At 36.0% G+C, this 23,748-nt stretch overlaps 1 protein-coding gene across 1 annotated transcript in view; it reads left to right on the top strand.

Annotated features, from left to right (window-relative positions):
• The window catches only part of LOC137632421 (uncharacterized), a 506,938-nt gene that overhangs the window by 415,189 nt on the left and 68,001 nt on the right, over nucleotides 1-23,748 (top strand). Inside the window, 9 exon segments of the mRNA XM_068364353.1 lie at nucleotides 6,635-6,769; nucleotides 10,862-10,984; nucleotides 12,457-12,555; nucleotides 13,932-14,090; nucleotides 14,369-14,527; nucleotides 14,873-14,995; nucleotides 15,142-15,264; nucleotides 19,407-19,570; nucleotides 19,920-21,775. Of these exon segments, the coding sequence (XP_068220454.1) occupies nucleotides 6,635-6,769; nucleotides 10,862-10,984; nucleotides 12,457-12,555; nucleotides 13,932-14,090; nucleotides 14,369-14,527; nucleotides 14,873-14,995; nucleotides 15,142-15,264; nucleotides 19,407-19,570; nucleotides 19,920-21,775 (2,941 nt within the window).

Genomic DNA, 23,748 nt, shown 5'->3' with positions numbered 1-23,748 from the left:
CTCTTCCTCTTGTTTTGATAAGTTTTTATAGTTTATATAGAAAATGTTTATTCTGTATGTTAATGTCCTTAAATTATTTTTTTTCCTTGTTTCCTTTCCTCACTGGGCTATTTTCCCTGTTGGAGCCCCTGGGCTTATAGCATCCTGCTTTTCCAACTAGGCCTGTAGCTTAGCAGATAATGATAATGATGTAAATTATTAGAAGTTGATTTTATGCATGGAGGGAAAAATCCTTAAGAATGGGATGGTTTGGACATGTGTTGAGAATGGATGGTGGGGAGAGAGTGAGGAGGGCTTGGGAGGAACCTGTAAGGGGGAGAGGATCACGAGGGAGGCAGATAATTAGGATGCGAGATAAGGTGAAGGATGATATGGAGAGAAGAGGTTTGGTGGAAGAGGATGCCTTTGATCGAAGGCATTGGAGAGGGCGCATCAGGCAACCGACCCCTTAATGTAGGGATAACGGTGGGGAAGAAGAAGAAATCCTTAAGAAAATCCTATACAGCATCCAGATACTTAAATAAATTTAACCTTCAGAGTCTTTTAAATACGCTCCTTCCCTCTTTTTATTCATTTGCGTTTTTTTTTTTTTTTAATGTGTTTTATGTGTAATATTTTTTAGATCTTTTTTTTCTATTTTACTAGTATTTCTATCTATCTAGCTATCTGTTTATATGATTAAGGGTGTATATTACATTTTATATATATAGATATATATATACAGGGTATATATAAATATGTATATATAAACATATATATATATATATATCTATATATATATAAATATATATATATATATATATACACAAACACACACACACACACACACATATATATATATATATATATATATATATTATATATATATATATATATATATATATATATATATATATAATATATACACCACCTTCGTGTCATTCATCCGAATAAAAAACTTGATAGCTTTGTCACAATCGTGACTTTTATATAGTAAACAGAGTTGATATAATTAAGCTTTATACCAAACATATGGTAGCCTTTTTGAAACGCCCCTGTCTGGCGATCTGCTTGACTGGGGTTCGAGACCCGCTCAAGCTCGATAGTTACTATAGTCAATTTCTTTCAATGAGGCGCATTTGCACCGACTCGCAGCGGTGCCCTTTTAGCTCTGAAAAGTTTCCTAATCGCTGATTGGTTAGTATTATCTTGTCCAACCAATCAGCGATCAGGAAACTTTTCTGAGCTAAAAGGGCACCGCTGCGAGTCGGTGCAAATCTTCCTCGCTAAAAAAAATTGACTATACTAGTGTCTCTAACCTCACCATCCTTGTGAGCTAAGACTAAGCATTTTGTGGGAGCTTATAGGTCTACATGCTGTGTCATCAGCAACCATTGCCTGGCTCTCCCTGGTCATAGCGTGATGGAGAGGGGCTTTGGCGCTGATCATATGTATTTATGTTCAGTTACTAGGGCAATGTCACTGTCCCTTGCCTCTGCTATTCATGAGCGACCTTTAAACCTTTAAATGCTATATGCAGCGTTGGGTGATGTATATGTGAGCTTCACTACGCCGGTAAAAATTAGCATTTTATGTCAAAAATCTACATTAGATATTTTTTATGAGTGATTCGTGCCCACTCCATCTAAATGCAAATGCCATTGAGAAATTTGCCTTCGCAAATATCGTTGCGCATGTGCAAGAGCCGAGTAGTAGATTAATGTCTTCGCTGTTACTTCCATATAGAGAAGCTGTTACTTTCGTGGACCCGGGGGGAGAGGGTATGGGGACTAATTTAAAAGGCGCCAAAACTAGATGACTAAGGTACCCCCCTTGGAACCAGTTTCTTCATACATTATTCATAAATGCAATATGACTCATTCTCACATAACCGGAATCACAGACTCTCACGATAGCTTGGAAGAAATGGCTCTCTTAAAGGTTTAAAGGTTCAGAGGCCGATCATAAATGGCAGAGGCAAGGGACAGTGACATTGCCCTTTCAAGGAGGACAATGCCCTAGAGACTGACTTTATATACATAATGATCAGCGCCCTAGCCCCCCTCTCCACCCAAGCTAGGACCAAGGATTGCCAGGCATTGGCTGCTGATGACTCGGCAGATAGACCTATAGGCTCCCCCAAACCCACCATCCTTAAGTCACAGGGATGGTGAGGTTGCAGCGACCAAAGAAACAAGATTTTGAGCGGACTCGAACCCCAATCTAACGTTCAGCAGTTTAAACAAAGAGTCAATTTACATTTATAAAATCGAAATTACTTTCATCAGAAAATCCAATTTACAATTTTCCATAAATCGTCTTATAAGTTATATTAGTCCAGAGGTCCCCACTAGCGATAAATCTAACCATTCTATACGTTTTAATCATTTTAATCTCGAGAACCTGATAATCGTGTTTTGATTTCGGGAACACCCATTATTTGTGGCCCAAGTGTGTTTTTTTTATTTTTTTTTTTTTATTTTTTATTTTTTTTTTTTTTTTTTTTGAGGCTGATGCCTTCATGCGCGCATGTGCAGTATATGCTTTTGCGAATACGCCCATTTTTGGCTCTTATCTCCCGACGATCAGAAGAGACTAATTTTAATGGGAAGATTGTCCGCGATACCATCTCGACTCGACTTCTCTTTAGTTTTTTTTTTCATATTTGTTCTTTTATTGCGTCTTTGACTTAATTGCGTAACTGTAGTTTGAAAGGTTTGGCTTCCTGTTTGAAAGTTATAGGGTAGAATCCTTATTCATCACTTGAAAAAAAAAAACGTATTTTTCATTGGAAATTCTCATTGTGTAAATGTAGTTTGACAAGTTTGGCTTCCTGTTTGAAAGTTATAGGGCAAATTTCCTTATTCATCACTTAAAAACCGTAATTTTAATTGGAAATTCTTTTTGTGTAACTGTAGTTTGAAAGGTTTGGCTTCCTGTTTGAAAGTTATAGGGAGATTTCCTTAGTAATCACTTAAAAAAACAAAAACAAAACTAATTTTAATTGGAAATTCTCATTGTGTAACTGTAGTTTGAAAGGTTTGGCTTCCTGTTTGAAAGTTATAGGATAGATTAAAAAGAAAAACGTAATTTCAATCTGAAACTCCATAAAAAATATACTGTTCTCAGCCGTATTTCAGTAAAATACAGACAACCGTAATTTTACCCTACTTTGTTATTATCTTTTACGGGTTGGTGACCGTAATATCACTCCTTAAATTCAGTATATTTATTCTTAAAAACGATAAATGTCTGGCAGCATTTATTCCAGGATTTTTACAATTTTTACAGCAAATTTTTACCGCTGATTACATTCTTTGATCTATGGAACATCTTTACTGTAGAATATTACAATGAAAATTATTCCAAATGATTTTGACATGTCATGAGAACGTCGTCAAATATATTTTTTTTAAATTTATTTCATTTGGTCAGAAGACGAAAACTACAGTTAGTTTTCCGTCTGAATGTAGTAGGTGATGTTGAATATTCCCATCTGAATTAAGGCCAGTTTTATTCCAGCAGTTTTTGTATAAATATAAACTTCCAAGACGTTTTAAATCTTATGGAATTATATTTTCTATGAAGATGATATTTGATTCCTTTGCATAAGTCTTCTTGTGTTTTCTGATTTTTTGACAGTCTCTTGTGGTCGTTATTATTATTATTATTATTATTATTATTATTATTATTATTATCACAAGCTAAGTTATAACCCTAGTTGGAAAAGCAAGATGCTATAAGCCCAGGGGCTCCAACAGGTCAAATAGCCCAGTGAGGAAAGAAAACAAGGAAATAAACTACAAAATAAAATATTTTAAAAACCGTAACAACATTAAATTAGGTCTTTCATATACTGTACATATTTAAAAACTTCAATAAACCAAGAGGAAGAAAAATACGGTAGAAATTAGTTTCTTTGGTTGCTGCAACCTCACCATATCCTTGTGAGCTAAGGATGGGGTGTTTTGGGGGGAGCCTATAGGTCTATCTGCTGAGTCATCAGCAGCCATTGCCTATCCCTCCTTGGTTCTAGGTTGGATGGGGGAGGGGGGCGTGGGCGATGATCTTATGTATATATAGCCAGTCTCTAGGGCATTGTCCTGCTCAGAAGGAAAATGCTACTGTCCCTTGCCTCGGCCATTCATGATTGACCTTTAAACAGGGTTGATTGTTCTACGTTTCGTGCTAGGAACGTCTTGTGTTCCTGTTCCCTATTCTTGGCGCCTTTAAAGTCGTTCATTTAATTTTCATGTTGTGAAGAAACTCCCTAAATGGAGATTCTCCTCATTCATCTAGTGCAGTTGGAGCTCCCAGCTGGCGTGCCTCCACGGTCTAGGTCAGTGGTTTTCAACCTGTGTACGGGTTCTGAAGTGGCCTATGATACAAGCATAGTTAAAATGATATCTAAAAGTTAAAAATCTAGAAATAATGAAGCACTAAACGAGAGAGAGAGAGAGAGAGAGAGAGAGAGAGAGAGAGAGAGAGAGAGAGAGAGAGAGAGAGAGAGAGAGAATTCGGTTTGCGTACAGTACTAGAGATAGGTTAAAACCGTCAGGTATAAGTTTGGTACACGTCCTGTGCCAGTCTCTGACCGTAAAATGAACTTCATTGACAGTTCAGTGTTCTAAATAACTTTAATAAAATTCTGTTATTATTTCTTACATGATTTTAAGGAGATTTGGCCACGGGTACTTAAGAATACCATAAATGGACCATGGGCACAAAAAGGTTGAAAAAAAAAAACTGTAGCTCAACTGTGCGTGCCCCTATGGAAAATGCTGATGTCGCACGCTACCTTCGTTTCTTCTGTTTTACTGTTGAGCTGGCGATAAGGTTGAAATTTGCATGGTATTTAAGATACCTCTCATATTTTATGTATTACTCAGTTCATATTTGAATTATGGCCATATGGAACAAGTAGAAAAAGATTAGAAGATATAGTTAGAAAATGTAGTGAAAGGCAAAAAAAAAAAAAAAACGACGACGTAGTAGCCTACTTGTAAAGAATGCATGGGTAAAATATATATATATATATATATATATATATATATATATATATATATATATATATATATATATGTATATGTATATATATATGTATATATATACACACACCCACCTACAAGTCATATCAATGACTATATATAGCATTAATATTATAGTTGTGGTCTGGGACAAACATAATTAACCTGTTTGAGTTTGGTCTACTTTCAAAAATCTACCTCCAAACTTTGATGTGTTTTCATTCATGAAGAGGCAACACACGGTTTGTGGTGGCCTATCGGAAGCGTCCCTGCCTGGCGCTTGCTGGACTGGGGCTCCAGACCCGCTCAAAGTCGATAGTTTCTTTAGTGTCTGCAAGCTCACCATCCTTGTGAGCAAAGGATTTGGGCGTTTGGGAAGCCCGTAGGTGTACCTGCTGAGTCATCAGCAGCCATTGCTAGGCTCTCCCTGGTCCTAGTTTGGGTGGAGAGGGGTTTTGGGTGCTGATCATATGTATATGGTCAGTCTCTAGGGCATTGTCCTGCTATCTAGGACAATGTCACTGTCCCTTGCCTCTGCCATTCATGAGCAGACTTTAAACTTTCAATGGAAATAAACTTAAGATTATCAAGAGTTTTTTTTTCATTGGGCCACAACCTTAACACAAAACCTTTTTATCAGTGATAAAATATTGAGAATTTCTACGTGGAGAGGCAGAGATGAATTGTTCAAGAAAATGTGATGTTTCTCAAAACTCCGGTCATTATCATATTTGTTATAATTAAAAATAATGTTGTAAATTAAGAGTGAGATGTCAAGGGCTGTTGTAGTACTACTGCAAAATATTAATTTTATGAATATCCTGTAGAATATTTCATATCTTGAAACATATTTATCTAGTTCTTATTTTGTAAGTTATTACAGTAGTGTGAATTGCTATTCATAATGTATAATTATGATGTTTTGGTGTACAGTACAAAATTACTTTAAGTTCAAATTCATCTTCAATGAGCATCATACCAAAGCCTTTCTTGATATCTTTAAATTTCTTTAAATCTTTAAGCCGCAAACATCTACAGTGTCAAGAAGCTATTTCTTGTAATATGTGATTTATTTGATTGGCTTTTATGCACTAAAGGTATTTCATTATTTTTTCATTTTGTAGATTTTCCCTTTACTATTCTCTTCAGAATAATAATCCATTCATTCAAAGGAGTTCTCTCTCTCTCTCTCTCTCTCTCTCTCTCTCTCTCTCTCTCTCTCTCTCTCTCTCTCTCTCTCTCTCTTTTCAGAATGATTATGCTTCCATTCAAATGAATTCTTTGTCTCTTATTATACTTGGTCTCTTTACTTCGACAAGGTCTTAAAGTATACTCCCCCCCTCTCTCTCTCTCTCTCTCTCTCTCGCTCTCTCTCTCTCTCTCTCTCTCTCTCTCTCTCTCCCTCTCTCTCTCTCTCTCTCTTCAGAATGATTATGCTTCCATTCAAATGAATTCTTTGTCTTTTATTATACTTGGTCTCTTTACTTCGACAAGGTCTTAAAGTATAGCCCCCCCCCCTCTCTCTCTCTCTCTCTCTCTCTCTCTCTCTCTCTCTCTCTCTCTCTCTCTCTCTCTCTCTCTCTCTCTCTCTCTTCTCCTTTTAATCATTTTTTATTTTATTTCAATAGCTCAGCAGTCAACCAGCGAAGCTTGTGGTCAGGACAACGGAGGCTGTGATCAGATATGCGAGACATCCTCTGGCAGTTCTCAATGCTCCTGCTATAAGGGATTTAGGTTGAAGGAAGACAAATCCTCATGTGAAGGTATTTAGCTTTAATTTTCTAGTTTGATGTCTTTTTCTTCAGTTTATATAAGCAAGAGCAAAGTGGCAGTCATCATGGGAAAAGTACAAGTAAGATTATCTTGAAGTACGCCTTATCAGGTTACAAGGCACTAGTAATGAAGAGCAGATTCATCTGTCTAATTGATAATGAGGATGGTTCCTGGAGCTGGTAATGATGGAGGTTGTTACACCAGTATTAGTACTTTTTATTCTATATATGTATTACCCTTTTCAGTCTGTCTTTATTACGCAACAAGGTAAATAACTTTTCCAGAATGGGAGATTTATCTCTCCTGAATAGAGTTGCTACCTTTTTCAATTAGTTAAGTAGTGAAACATTTCATTACATAGCTACCACCCAAATGCACAGTAATTGACAAGGCTATGATTAAACAAATTTTATTGCAAGATATTTTTATTAGAAAAATGGACCTTCAGACTTACTGTATTGTTTTAAAGTTTCCAATCTTTCCTTTGCTCTCTACATATATCCCCATTCTTTAAATATTATTAAGATACCATCTAGAGCCAACATGAAAGGGTTATTAATGAAGCTACATTCTGAACTAAGGTTTTTGGTTTCTTAAGAGATGAAAAATTATTCCTGTCCAAGGAGTAACAAGCCCGCCTTCCATGAGGTCATCATTCTTTCTAGGAGAAGGACACTCCAAAATCAAACCACTGTTCTTTAGTCTTGGGTAGTGCCATAGCCTCTGTACCATGGCCTTTCACTGTCTTGGGTTAGAGTTCTCTTGCTTGAGGGTACACTCGAGCACACTCTCCTATCTTATTTCTCTTCCTCTTGTTTTGTTAAAGTTTTTATAGTTTATATAGGAGATATTTATTGTTGTTACTCTTCTTAGAATATTTTATTTTCCTTTTTTCCTTTCCGCACTGAGCTATTTTCCCTGTTGGAGCCCCTGGGCTTATAGCATACTGCTTTTCCAACTAGGGTTGTAGCTTAGTAAGTAATAATAATAATAATAATAATAATAATTCACTTCTTAATAAAGACACTTTAGTTTCATTATCTTGCTATTGCTTCCAAGTCAAAATTGTTTCACAAATAATGATTATTTTTATCGTGAAAGAAATAGCTGTGCTTTGTTTTGGTTTTTGTATGATGGATTATAAAAATGTTTACAGTTATGTAAGTCTGTTTGCATAAATAAAGTTTTAATGTATACTTACTTTATTTACTTTGATGGCTGCTTTCCCGGTCCCATACAGCAGGGGAACCCCACTCTCTACAGGACCTCCACTGTCGTTTTACCTTGTTCGTTCATTTACTGTTATATCGTCACTGTCAAAAGACTCATGAAATAAGAACGTCTTCAGTTTCCTCTTGAAAGCCTTAATGTCTTCAATCATTCGAATGTTTCGTGGGAGCTTATTATATAGTCTCGGGGCAGCATATTTAAAGGCTCTGGAGCCTAAAGTAGACATATATCTAGGTTCCAACAGTTTGAAGCCATATGTAACTATTCTCGTGTCGACACGATTTGTTGGCTGCGCAATGTGTAGCAATTCTTTTAAGTATTTTGGACGCCCGGTTCTGATAACTTGTTGGGTTATTGTACATATTTTAAATTCAATTCTCGTTTTAATCGGCAGCCAGTGTAAATCGATTAGTATAGGGGTGATCCTTTCTCTAGGTGGGACACCTTCTATCAGTTTTGCTCCTCTGTTTATTATGTTTTGTAATATCTTGAGTTGCACTTTTGGTAAATTATAGTAGATAGAGTTGCAGTAGTCAATCCTGGTAATAACACAGTTTATCACAAGTTTTTTGTAAAGATTTTGCGTCCAGGTACTTTTTATAAACGCAATATTTCTTAGATGATAACCAGCAGTTTTTATTACATTATTTATTTGGGCATTTATAGACAGGTTACAGTCAAGAAATACACCTAGATCTCGAACTTTACTAGATATCGGCACCGAGTCATTATTTATGTTCATTTGAGTATCACCTAAGTTTCTCACGCTGTCTCTCTTGCCCACCACCATGAATTCAGTTTTGTTCTCATTTAATTTTAGTTGTTTAAATGTCATCCATTCTCTAACACTATCAAGGATTCGGTTTAGAATTTCAGTAGTGTCATGTATATCATTTATGGAGAAGTAAAATTGTGTGTCATCTGCAAATAGTTTAAACTTCACGCCATGCCTTTGTAGCATTTTCGATTGACCAATGTTTGAAGTGTTGCTTTAATGGATTCCATATTCATGGCAAGCCATCTATTTTTGCATCTTGTTCGTTCAGGGCCAGATTACTCATGTTTACATCTTCCTTTAATTTTGATATTACTAAATTGTTTCGCCTGGCATCACGTACGCAGTGAGGGCTTAACCAATCTAGGTCATTCCGGTCATTCTCACTGATGGCTGTCGCTATATGCACGCATCTCTTTGGGCTCGGCCAGACCAAGCGCGGCTAGCGGCGAGGTTAGCGGCAAGAGGTTCTAGCTGATAATTGAAACCTTAGGTATCTTATGTAGGTGGCCAGATAGGAGTCGCGAGGCTTCCCGCGACTCCTATCTGGCCACCTACATAAGATACTTAAGGTTTCAATTATCAGCTGGAACCTCTTGCCGCTAACCTCGCCGCTAGCCGCGCTTGGTCTGGCCGGGCCCTTACGGTAGGGTCTGTTACATTCACATACCATCCATTTTTTCCGTTCTCCATCAGTTTCATTACATTTGAAGCAGATATAGTTAGGAGCAGACATGGTGTACTGTTTCTTATCACTTAGGTTTCTCCATAAGATTAACTAATATCTTTTCAATGATATTCTAAATGAGAAACACAAAGCTAAAACATGACTCAAGGCATGAATAGCAGAGCTCGACACAACACGTCCACACACTAGCACTGACCATCAAGGCACTAGAAGAGTAGGTAGACCCAGGCCTACATGGCTGAGGACTCTGAAGCGTGAAGTGGCAAATGATAATGGAGAAGTATTGAATTAAAAGTTCAACCAATAGACGACTGGCGAAATCTAACCGAGGCCCTTTGCATCAATAGGCGTAGGAGGAGATGATGATAATGATGAATATATATTACAGAGACAGGTTATATGTAGCAGTAATATAGTAATACTGTACTGTATAACTGTCATATCACAATGAATTATAAAACCGTTTTAAATCTTCATTTGAAAATAAGAGTTTTAGATAGTGTAATGAATGGTCGTGTTGTAGAATGCACTTTTGGTATGTATTGTACCGTATACTGTATTGTACATGTATGAATCATACCTTATTTCAAAAGAAATATTCTTTGTGAACACAGTTGTAAATTATGCAAAATGTCTCTTATTGGTTATTATCCTCATGAATGTCATTAAGATACATATCTTTCATCTGGGTAGCCTTTTTAGATACTGCATACCTCAAGTGACTTAGAATAGGGATATTAGGGTTGTAGGATTAGAATTCAAATTTTATCCAATAGGATAATGGTGTAACTAGAGTAAGATTGAAATTTAAATTCTATTGATAACTGGAGTAGGATTAAAATTCAAATTTTATCCAATAGGATAATAACTGAAGTAAGATTAAAATAAAAATCTTATTGATAACAGAAGTAGGATTAAAATTCACATTTTATCCAATAGGGTAATAATAACTGGAGTAAGATTAAAATAAAAATTTTATTGATAGCAGAAGTAGGATTAAAATTCAAATTTTATCCAATAGGATAATGGTGTAACTAGAGTAAATTAAAATTAAAATTTTTTTGATAACTGAAGTAGTGCAAAAATTAAAATTTTGCCCAATAGGATAATGGTAATAACTGGAGTGAGATTGAAATTCAAATTTTATTGATAAACGAAGTACAGTAGTGCTAAAATTAAAATTTTACCCCATAGGTGATAACTAAAGTAAAATTAAAATTAAAATTTTATTGATAACTCGAGTAGGGTTAAGATTAAAATTTTATCCAATATACAGTATTAAACTACTGTATATTACATATGTTCAAATATCCCTGGATGCTTCACAATTTATGATGCAACATAGACTTAATATAAATACTATTTAAACTATAGCATAAAATTTTTCAGATGTAGACGAGTGTGAGGTTAATAACGGCGGTTGTGAAGGTGCTTGCTTCAACAAAGTAGGAACTCATCAGTGTTATTGCCCTAGGGGATACAGACTTGCAACTAATGGTAAAACTTGTATCGGTAAGTTCGAAGCTAGTTTTTGTATTTTCTCATCTATAGTCAATTCTTTTTAGTTAGGCAGAATTGCACCAAACCGCAAGGGTGCCCTTTTAGCTCGGAAAAGTTTCCTGATCGCTGATTGGTTGTACAAGATAATTCTGACCAATCAGAGAGCAGAAAACTTTTCCGAGCTAAAAGGGCACCGCTGCAAGTCAGTGCAAATGCGCCTCATTTAAAAAAAATTGAGTATAGTTCTGATGTTCACCTGATATTGTGATATATGATACTCCTGATTGTTTTGCAAATAGAAGATATATTCAAATTAGAAATTATTTGTGCCTGTATTTAAGTCCTTGTGTTGCATATAGGTACCTTAGTTTGATTATCCTTCAATTTACTCAGTAGTAGTTTAACATTTATTCTAAAACCTTCCTGAAAATACACAGAAAATGTGTATATACTGTAGTACTGTGTACTGATATGCTCTAGGGATCCAACAGGGAAAGTAGCCCAGTGAGGAAAGGAAAATAAGGAGATAAGAAAAATATATATGAGGAGTAATGAATAAAAAATATAAAATATTTCAAGATCAGTAACAATATTAGAATATATCTATCATATATAAACTGTGAAAAGAGATTTATTTCAATCTATTGAAGAGAAAAGCATTTCTGACAAATCAGAACTAATATACTTCCACCGATTCTGATGGATGGAACACAAATAAAAGTTATTATGCCTGCCACATAATTTTATAATTTAAATCTCATGACAATCAAATTCATAGCATGAGGGCCTTGATGTGTGCTCAGTCTTAATATATACTGCCATCCCCTTTGCCCTAGGAATGGCATGCCGTTTCGAAATTATTGGTTTTTTGAAACATGGAATAAGGAGCTCAAAAAAAAAGTATGGAATATCTTACTGTCTGCAGTAATATCCGGACATGAAGTCATGGAAATGATTTTGGGGTTATAAATTAGAAAATTTTTCTCCACTCTCTTCTCTTATGCAATCAGTCTGAATCACTATTGATTGTAGATTTTCATCCACATTATCATATTTTTCCATTGTTTCATGTCCTCCTTACAGTTCTTGTTCCCGCTATTTCATAGACATTAATTTGCATCCTTTCTCATCACATGTTCAACCCACCTCGGTCATGGAGGTCTCATTTTTCTGGCTTTTAGACGTATTACTACATCCCCACCAAATCTTCACCCATATTGCAATCTTCTCACTGTATTCTAACCATATTAATCTTGATATTATATGGTGATACCATTTCAAAATTTCCGCTATTTTCTTTGTCATTTCCCATGTTTGGGTGCATGGAATACAGTATAAGAAAGCCATATGTTACCAGCATGCCTATGCTCTCTTAATTCACAGAATGATTTATTTATTTTTAGTCTATGTATCTTTACTTTACCCATACTGCTGAACAAAAAATAAAAGTTTCTAACAGCAATTTCTTTATTTCCTGTCAACAGACAAGAATGAGTGTCTCCTGAGAAACGGCCATGGTCCTTGTCAAGATACATGTACCAACACAGAAGGAGGTTATATTTGTTCCTGTGACAGTATACCAGGTAATGTATCCCCTTAAACTTTATCTTTATTTGCTTTATTTTGAAGATTTCATCTATTACACTGGAGTCGAGGAGAGCGTCTCTTATAATTGATTGGTGTCAAGACCTTGTAAGGGGACAGATAATAGTACATGAACTATAGAGTTATAACTTTACAAAGTACAGTGCAGTATATTGAAAAGCAAACAATTTATTTTTCTCAAAATTGATAAGAAGTAAAGAGAGCTGGATAAGGGAGATGTAATAGACAAGGTTAAGGATTTTTATTTATCATTATGAAACAATAATGTGAAAAATTTAAGAGTAAAGGAAAAATAGTTGGTGAGATTTGTGTATTAAGAGAGAGTGTGATAATTCTGACATAGGTGTTATATAAGCACTAGATATTTATAGTTTGAATAGTAAATCAATGAGAGAGTATTTTGTAATTGCTCTTAATTTTGGTAAAACATTAAATTAATACATCATAAAAGAGGAGTTGAGTCGCACTCCTAATTATGTTTCCTCCAAAAAACAAAGAGGAAATCTGTATAGGCTTACAGTTCAATATAGTATCCTCCATGAATTATTCCTTGTATAGATAATTAAGGTAGCTTATGGAGCTGTTATCACCCTTTTATTCTAACATATTTAGCCCCTATTATATAATGGGATGAAGACTTCATCAGAAAATTTTGAATAGTAGCTTAAACTTCCCTTGAACAACATCAAATTTCCCAAGCTAGACGTAAAATAATTAGTTACCTAGTCTTGATTGGTGTTATCTCTTTTTGAAATGGGAAATTAAAGCTATAAAAAGATAATTTTATTCTTAACCTTAATAAAACTGTAAAATTATTCAACCCATGCATAACTAAATGCTATTTATTTAAAATGGTAACTTTTTTGGCTGTCTTAAGGACAGACCCTTATACCCCTCTTAGAAAACCTTTACCATCTTTTAAACCTTAGAATAGGATCTGGCTTAGATATATCACCAATATGTTTTATGTTCTTAGAAAATTCCTTGAAAGATATGAATTTGTTATTCACTAGAATAATGTATATATTCATATAAATATGCATATGAATTGTTTATTATAGATACATTTGTGTTTGTTTCTTTATGCATGAATTGATGTAATGTAATGTTACTTATCACATTGTTACGAAGGCGATGTTATTGGCTATGTTATTAGGATTATATTTGCTGGCAAACAGGTTAGATTAACTATGAAAATACTTCTTAGTTTAACTACAGATTTTATAGAATTGCTGTTGGCTCTTGGGTATATTATTTGCATTATTTATAAGACTTGCTACTAAACAAAAGACCAGACCTTCAAAACATCTTGTATAATTTCTGTATAATTTGATATCCTTTCTTTCACCTTTAGGAACACATTTAGGAGCTGACAACCACACCTGTGAAGATGTGGATGAGTGTGCAATCAATAATGGTGGCTGTTCTCATATCTGTCTCAACACCTTCGGACAGATCTTCTGTACGTGCCCTGAGGGATTCATCATGGCCATGGATTGGAAGACATGTGAAGGTAGGAAATGAAGGAAAATATTTAGAATTTACATAGCCTTTATAGTGCAATTTATAGTGATAATTTAGCAGTTATATTGAAGTTTATGGTGACCATATTTGTATTTATTATCTTCAAGTTAAACAATTAACTTTATTTTGTTCTTTTCTATACTCTCTAAGGCAAACAGATTTTTATACCATTAATTCCATATACTCAACCCATATATGGAACTTGTTTTGTCTTACAGCATTTACAAATATCTAAGTTTTCTTTGTTTTATTTTTTTATTTTCCTAGATATCAATGAATGTGACCATGAAGAAATCTCCAGTAAATGTGAGCATGGGTGCATCAATACTCCTGGAAGCTACCATTGCGCTGAAGCTGATGAATTTGTTTTAGCCGTAGAATGCCCTCCAGGTCTCAGTCCTACAGAAGATAATCAGAGTTGCCAGGGTTCGTAGAAAAGTTTTCAAGTATTTTTTATAATTAAAGTGTCTTGTGATCTCCAAGGACTTTCCTGATAAAGGCTAGAACAGGGAATCCAAAAGGACAAATAAGCACCTCTCTCGAAATAAGTTTTTCCGTCATCAAAATTCCTTTGTTATATTTAATTTTATTACTTGAATATTATCACATGGTTCATTTCATAGATTTTAGTCTTAAGAGATATTAAAACAATTGTTAGTAAGAGGTTTACAGTTCTAGTTGGTTTTTGTTTGTTGTAGATACTTTGTTAGAAAGTAATAGTTCCATTAATAAAATATCTTTTATCAGAGAATTATATTTAATTTCAAACAGATGTTGATGAATGCAAGAACGACAATCATGGATGCTCAGATATATGTGTAAATACTCATGGTAATGCACATTGTTCCTGCCCTGTAGGATATACCCTAGGCAATGACAACAAAACGTGCCATGGTAAGTCTCCAAATTAATTCTTAGAATGTACTATAAATAATTTTGTACTATAACCATTGCTTACTTAAATGCCAAGTTAGTGCTATTCTGCTTTAAGTATTTCTGAATTTCGTTTGTTCCTTAAATTTTCATATTCTTCTTCATAGATACTGATGAATGCAGCACTGATGATGGTGGATGCTCACATGGATGTGAAAATAGTGACGGCTCATATGCATGTACCTGTCCTGAGGGTTTCACACTTTCCCCATCTTTGAAAGACTGTTTAGGTATGTAGACTTTACTTTGTTGGTTTTTATTTGTTGATTACTGTAGCTAATATACCTTAATCAGTGCTAGTCTATTACAGACCACCTTGATAGTGTAAGAATGGAATTAAAAATTTGGGAAGTACAGTACAGTGAAATTTGTATTTTTAAACTTTTAGAAATATGCAAGAAAGAGGCTGATTTATAGTGAAGCTACAGCTTTTCAGAAGTCATTGTACATCAAACTGAAAATTAATATTTTTAATATAATTTCCTAACTACTGTACTTGATGCTCTTAGGAGAATTTGATAAAGTTATCTTCTTGGTTAGAAGTCAATTGAGTGATGACTGTAGTCTTGGCCATTTTTCTTTTGTCTTTGAAAAAGTAAAGTACAGTTAGTGTTTATATTTTTGTTGTTGGTATTCCCAATAATTCACGTGTATTTCTTCAAGTACAAATGATTTTTAATAAAACACAGGTAATCTGTTACTAAAAGATTTTGTTGTAGGTTATTTTGGTTATCAATATCGTGCAAGCAATCAAGCTTTTGTCTTGCTGAGTTCTTACATTCAGCTTTGATTGTCAAGACTCTAATTAAGATGACATTACAGTCTCCTATTCCCATTCGAGGGGTCAAGTTTTGCCAATTTGATTATTTGCTGTAAATCCACCAGATTATTTATATAATACTTTTTGGAGGAGGTGTTGTGCGGCATTTCTCAGAACATCAATTGTTGTGCATCCCATTATTCATGATAGGAGATTTTCCTGGCATTTTTTTGTCCTCTTTCCTTCCCTGCACAATATAGTGTCTCAATCTTGCAGATACTACCATAGTGTCAGCATCTTGCATGCTAACTGTTTTGAATTCACAATTTTCTTTGCTAAAATTTTTCTTACTGTAGTTGCCTAAGAGAACATCTACATCATCTTCCAAAGATGCCCAAGTACCAGAAGTTGATGACCCTGGACAGCTGCTAAATAAGTGTATTGAAGATACATCTGTTCCCAGCATGGGCCAATTGTTCCGTGTGAACTAGAGCACTATTCAGTATGTTGAGAAAGCCAAGATCAACATTTGTGTTACTGTAAATGTATGTGCTTAGCACTGTACAGTGCTAAGCACACATTGCTATTGAAGAACAACACAATGATAAAAGTGAAGATCTAAGCTTTAGCCAGTTTTTCTTACTAGTTTTATGCAATTTTGCTGTGTACTATTCGGAAATGAGTCAATCTCACACAAACAGCGGTGCCTTGGCAAGGGTGACTAGTAATCCCGTTACCAGAAGCAAAACATATTGTGGAATTCTGCTTTTAACAGTTTTCTGAAGGTAGGCAATTCAATTATGAAGACAACATTATATCTCGAAGGTAGGAATGTATCTATAACAAATTAAAATCCTTAGATCTTATTTGCAGATGTGTACTCTAGAAAACCAATCAAGAGTACCATAGAACTGGAATGACTAAGATAGAGCTGAAATACTAAAAATACTTTCCAAAGATGTTTGCTGAGAAAAACAAGTAGAACATACCTCATGTACGAGTAATATACCAAGGATAAGAACTATTAGTGGAAATAGACTATCATTTAGTAGGTAGTAGGTTGGCCAGGGCACCAGCCACCCGTTGAGATACTACCGCTAGAGAGTTATGGGGTCTTTTGACTGGCCAGACAGTACTACATTGGATCCTCCTCTCTGGTTACGGTTCATTTTCCCTTTGCCTACATACACACTGAATAGTCTGGCATATTCTTTACATATTCTCCTCTATCCTCATACACCTGACAACACAGATTACCAAACAATTCTTCATCACCCAAGGGGTTACTGCACTGTAATTGTTCAGTGCCACTTTCCTCTTGGTAAGGGTAGAAGAGACTCTTTAGCTATGGTAAGCAGCTCTTCTAGGAGAAGGACACTCCAAAATCAAACCACTGTTCTCTAGTCTTGGGTAGTGCCATAGCCTCTGTACCATGGCCTTTCACTGTCTTGGGTTAGAGTTCTCTTGCTTGAGGGTACACTCGAGCACACTCTCCTATCTTATTTCTCTTCCTCTTGTTTTGTTAAAGTTTTTATAGTTTATATAGGAGATATTTATCGTTGTTACTCTTCTTAGAATATTTTATTTTCCTTTTTTCCTTTCCGCACTGAGCTATTTTCCCTGTTGGAGCCCCTGGGCTTATAGCATACTGCTTTTCCAACTAGGGTTGTAGCTTAGTAAGTAATAATAATAATAATAATAAGAAGAAATATAAAGATTGAAATGACCAGTTTTGCCAAAATAAGCTCCCAGTTTCAAATCCATTCCATCCAAGGGGGATGTAGTAAGCAGAAATTGATTCTTTCTCTGTACCCTCATAGCATCCTGAGAAAAAAGAAAAATTGTGAATAATTGAAAACGGAAAAATATTTAGTAATCTGACACAGTGAGTTTGGATTACTTGGGTCAGTTTGAGGAACGGGATCCGGATGGGACGGAGTTTCAACTCGAGGAGGAGAGGAAACCAACTGTTCTTGGCCAGTGAGGTGGTACTAAAGCCACTGCGCCCCGGAAGGAGCGTAGTTTGTGTAAAAGTTTCTTTAGAAGATTCACTGGGGGAGATAGGGAAATCTTCTTCTAATGGTTCCAATCCCGGGGTAATGCGTCCATGGCATAAACCCGAGGGTCACATAACAAGGAAGTTTGTGATTCATCTGAGTTGCGAATAGATCTACCTGGAGGCCCGGAACCAGCCTGAGTATCCACCGGAATGAAATTATGTCTAGAGACCATTCTGACTCCAGTGGATTCGTCCTGGATAGTGAGTCCGCTCTCACATTCTGGCCTCCCGCTAGGTGAGTTGCTGACAGGAACCAGTTCTTTTCTGTTGCCCAGGCAAAGATAGTGCCCCTTCCCTTTGATGGAGGAGTTATCTAAATGGAAGACAGCCTGTGAATAGTGGTTTTCACACGCCCCTAATGTATACATGACACTCACGAAGTGCTCGCGCGAGGGTTGTAACCTCTGCATTCCATGCTTTTAATTTTCTCTGGTATATTTGGAAGATTTATATCAAAAAAAGTACAAAGAAGGACTTTTTCACCGGCCGTCACAGGTCGACCCAGAAAAGAGGTGTTTTAAGGATGAATTACCAAACAATGGCAAGTTATCCTAAGTGCAGTAACTATAAAGATATCAGAACCTATCATAGCAAACAACCAAAGAAACTTTTGGAATCAAACCATCTAAGTCTAGACTGCCTTCCTGAATAGAATACCTCCCTGATTATACACGATGTCTACGGATAGTCGTTCTGGGGGTTGGAACCCTGTGATACCTGACGGTATTTCTCTTGTAATATCACTCGCATAAATATTATACAGTAGGAAGCAGCCGAAGGGAACTTCTATCGGACATGACAAAATAAATCCACGATTGATAAAAAAGACCGAGAGCACCACAAAACAAATCAACACTTAGTATTCCAAAAAGAAGGATGTTGTTCAGATGGCGCTCGCGTCGTGGCGTGGGTGGTGTGGCGCTGGTGGTTGGCAAGGGCCTTTGTATCGGCCCATCCCTTTGACGAAGGAATTAACTAAATGGAAGACAACCTGTGAATAGTGGATTTCACGCGCCTTTGCTTTATACACGACACCCTAAAGGTGCTCGCGCGAGGGTTGTAACCTCAGCATTCCATGCTTTTATCTTTCTCTGGTATAATTGGAAGGTTTTATCAGAAAAGGTATATAAGAAGGACTCTTTTCACCCGGCGCCACAGGTCTCTCCCCAGAAATAGATTTTTCCTTCGTCAAAATCCCTTTATCAAACCTGAGCAGAAGATATAAATTATTTGGAATTTTAACAGAGTTTGGCAAGATGCCAAGCAGAAGATCAGTGGATAAAAGTGGGTAATTTTGGTATGCAAGATAAATCAGACTTAGGACTGGTTAGCAAAATGAGGAAATTTTGTTATACTGGCTATCATCACTGATAGTGATCAGGTAGCAAAAAAGATGCAAGAAGTCTGAGGAAAATTGGGGAATGTGTAATGTCTGATGAATATTGAATCTCCCATTTCTTCATTACGTGCCTCGATTAGACATTTTTATGTATATTTATTAAAGATCTTTACATTTATTCCAACAAGGGATATTATTTTGATTATATTTCCAGACATTAATGAATGTGCCACTGAATCTGGGGGATGCCAGCAGATTTGTCAAAACACTGAGGGCTCATTTTTCTGTGACTGTGAAGACGGTTATAATCTTGACTCGGAAGGTCATTCTTGCATAGATGCCAATGAGTGTGAGAAAGATAATGGAGGCTGTGATCAGGTAAAAATTCTAAATTTTCTGCAGTTAAATTCAGCACCAGCTAATTTTCAGATAAATTTGTTTAGTGTAAAAATATTTTCCAAGAATCCAAACAAGGATGATAAATGGGTGTTAAAGTTTTCCACATAATGATGTTATATGTGTATGCTACTTTTATTTCCCTGAAATATTAATATTCTGTTAAATGACAGAAATATTGTCTATTTTCACAGTATTACTTGGCATGTGCAAGTATAATATTAACATAAAAAAATCTAGTCCCCCCTATGAGTTATGTGAAGTTTTGATTATGCAGGATGCTGTTATTTTTGTAATGAAAATTGATGGAAGTATTGTTACTTTTTTTCAGATCTGTGAAAATGAGCCAGGCTCTTTTACGTGTTCATGTAATATTGGTTATGAGCTTGAGGATGATTTCCACTGTAGTGACATTGATGAATGCCTGTTGCAGTTGTCTGACTGCGAGCATGATTGTAAGAACCTTCCTGGTTCTTACAGCTGTGTGTGCCACGATGGGTTTACATTGGATGCAGATGGTTACACATGCCTTGATATAGATGAGTGTGGTGTTGATAATGGCTGTTCACATTTTTGTACCAATCAGAATGGTTCTTATTCTTGCCATTGCCCACCTGGGTGGACGTTAGACTCCGATGGTCATTTGTGCAAAGACATAGATGAATGCTTGGAAGAGAATGGAGGCTGTACACATGTTTGTAACAATTTTGATGGTGGCTACAAATGCCAGTGTCCTAGTGGATTAATTCTGATAGAAGAAGGAACAGCTTATGAAAAGTTACATGTATGTGTAGACATTGATGAATGTTCAGATAATAATGGTAATTGCAGTCATGAGTGCTTGAATAATGAAGGGGATTATGAGTGTAGATGTCCAGAAGGTTTTACTTTTGAGAAGAATATAGATGGCTCATTACATCTATACAACTGTATCGATATAAATGAATGCGTTGAAGACAATGGTGGATGTAGTCATACTTGTGTTAACACAGAAGGAGGTTTTAGGTGTGAATGTCCCAAAGGTTTAATGCTTCCAGAGTTATCCAGTAATATGACATTTGAGTGTGAAGATGTAGATGAGTGCCTCAAAGATAATGGTGGTTGTAGTCATGTGTGCGTAAACTTAGACGGTACCTATGAGTGTGAATGTCCTGATGGATGGCAACTACAGATTCCAGATGATTACTATGACTACTATAATGAAGAGGATGTTACTATGTTTGAAATATCTAATGATGTCGTATGGAAGAAATGCATCGATATTGATGAATGTGGTGCAGATAATGGTGGATGCAGCCATATTTGCCATAATGATAATGGAAGTTTCCAATGTTCTTGTCCACCTGGATTCTGGCTTAGTAAAGATAATCTAACCTGTTTGGATATCAATGAATGTAATGTTGAAAAAGGAGGGTGCTCTCATGAATGCTCAAATACTGAGGGATCTTTCAGATGCCTTTGCCCAGAAGGCTTTAATTTAGTGGATGATACAAGATGTTTGGATGAGGATGAATGTTTAAAAGATAATGGAGGTTGTTCACATAAATGCATAAATCAGATTGGATCATTCCATTGTGCTTGTCCAGAAGGTTTACTTCTTGAAAAGGACAATGTAAGCTGTAGTGATTTGAATGAATGTGGTGATGATAATGGAGGTTGTTCTCATGAATGCAATAATCTCCATGGCCGTTATACTTGTAGTTGTCCTCCTGGCTTTATTCTTACTGAGGATGAACACACATGTGAAGATTTTGACGAATGTTCCAATAATAATGGTAACTGTTCCCACCATTGTATCAATAAAAAGGGTTTTTCCAAATGCAAATGCCCAACTGGGCTCATCTTGGGAGTGGATGGACGAACGTGTCTTGATGTAGATGAGTGTGGGATGAATAATGGTGGATGTTCTCATCAGTGCTCTAATCGGGAAGGACATTACACTTGTCTCTGTCCAAATGGGTTCAAGTTAGCTGCTGATAACCATACATGCAAGGATGTAGATGAATGTGCTCATGAAACTGGGGGCTGCAGTTATAAATGTGTAAATACTGAAGGTGGATATGAATGCCATTGTGCATTGGGAATGACACTGGGAAAAGATAACCATACTTGTAAAGATGTTGATGAATGTGCCAAGAACAATGGAGGCTGCAGTGGGGAGTGTCACAATATGCAAGGATCATTCAGGTACAGTATGATAATCTATTCTGATGATATTTACTTTCCAACATGCGCCTGACAAATCCATCATCCATTACATACAGCATTTTGTACAGAAACTTAGTTTTACATCCTAAAACACTGGAAATTTCAGTATTTATAATTTAGTATTCATGTTTCAAGATATCATACATCTCTTTAAGATTACTTTTGAGATTGGTTGTTATTTATGAAGAAAAAGATACCTCGTAAAGTTAAAAGAATCTTAACTTACTGTGCTATATGTATCATCCTTTCCTTGGGAGGTACTTCATCTATCTTCCTTTCCTTGGGAGGTACTACATGATTCTGCTTGTTAAAATGTAATTGATTTGGTATATCAAGGATATTCTCTAGATGCAATTTCATCATTATCATAAATGTTTATATATATATATATATATATATATATATATATATATATATATATATATATTTATATATATATATATATATATATATATATATATATATATATATATATATATATATATATATATATATATATATATAACGGATTTTGAGCGAAGCGAAAAATCTATTTTTGGGTGAGATAGCCATGGCGTCCTGATGGAAGGTTCCTGTTTGGTAGCTTCCTTGGGTATAAGACTACTAAGATATTCCCAGAGAATTTAACCACAGGTTATCACAGAATTCTAACTTCTGGAGCGAGTATCTCAAAGGTTTCCCTTTAAGACATCGTAATACAACAGGGGACACGCATGTCTGGTCGTGCCACATAGCTATCTCCACCCCGAACAGAGTTAACGCTTCGGTGTGTAAGGGCTGAGAATAGCTGGGAGCCGTTCCACAGCTAATCTCACTCGTGGCTACTACTGATACTCGAGACGTAAACAAACGGACGCCATTGCTCTAATGACGTCACGCGCGTCTTTATCCTGGCGCCAGTTGCTGCCCATCACCATGATACAATTGTGTAGGGAGGGAGCAAACTGAACGAAGTAGTAGGGAGGGTCCATCAGGACTCCATGGCTATCTCACCCAAAAATAGATTTTTCGCTTCGCTCAAAATCCGTTTTTTGGGCTCAAGCCATGGCGTCCTGATGGAAGAGTACCAGAGAATCAATGTATCGTGGTAGATTTTCCCCCAGAGTTAAGTGCCTAGGCATTGACAAAACAGCAAAGTAATCTTAGGTAAGAACCATAGGAACGAAATATCCTGCCCCCCATTGGTAGGAAGTTCCCATGGGCTATGCCGACGTCAAAGTGGTATTGAAGGGCTATTCATCTTGACAGAAGAACTTTTAAGAGCTGAGAGATGAAGCAGAATGTTTGATATTTGTATAGGAACATTCTGAAGTAGGACAGTGGTGGTTGGGCACTGTGTGTAGAGTTCATCTCCTGATTATCAGAAGTAAGTATTCATGTAGGAACCTTACTGAGGCAAGGTGAATATAATTTAGGAATAGACATCTTAAATTCTTCATGACCATAAGAAAGGAGGAATAAATAAAACTATGACAGTATGTATTTCATAGTAAGTAGGAGCTGAAAGAGACGCATAAGTAATAAAATAGAAATTTTATTTCACAATGCAGAAATTAAATAATTTACAGCAAAAGTAAAGTTCATTTACAGTAATAATAATGTACATAGAAATAAAGGCTTGCTCTTGAATCTGAAAGGGAATTTCAGGATTAGTAGGTACTCGTTCTCGAGGAACGCAAGTCTTTAAATAACACATCATGCTCAAGGCATGCGGCACTTGTGTGACACTATGACATTTCACCTGGGATAAGAACAGTTATAAAAGCACTAAGTGTTTTTAGACATCACTATGAATCACTCAAGGGTCAACATAGGCACCCGAAGAGTTAGAGTCCCAAGTAACTCACTGTTCTACGCAGAGTTAGGTGCAGGTTTCATAACACTACCTGCGGCTACCACAAAATGTTTGATTTCGTGCACTTGTTTCGCATAATGTTTAAAGAAAACTCGCG

This window comes from Palaemon carinicauda, chromosome 41 (genome assembly GCF_036898095.1).
Source record: "Palaemon carinicauda isolate YSFRI2023 chromosome 41, ASM3689809v2, whole genome shotgun sequence".
Lineage (NCBI taxonomy): Eukaryota > Metazoa > Arthropoda > Malacostraca > Decapoda > Palaemonidae > Palaemon > Palaemon carinicauda.
Note: the sequence above shows the minus strand (reverse complement) of the source record. Positions and strands in the feature narration are given on the sequence as shown.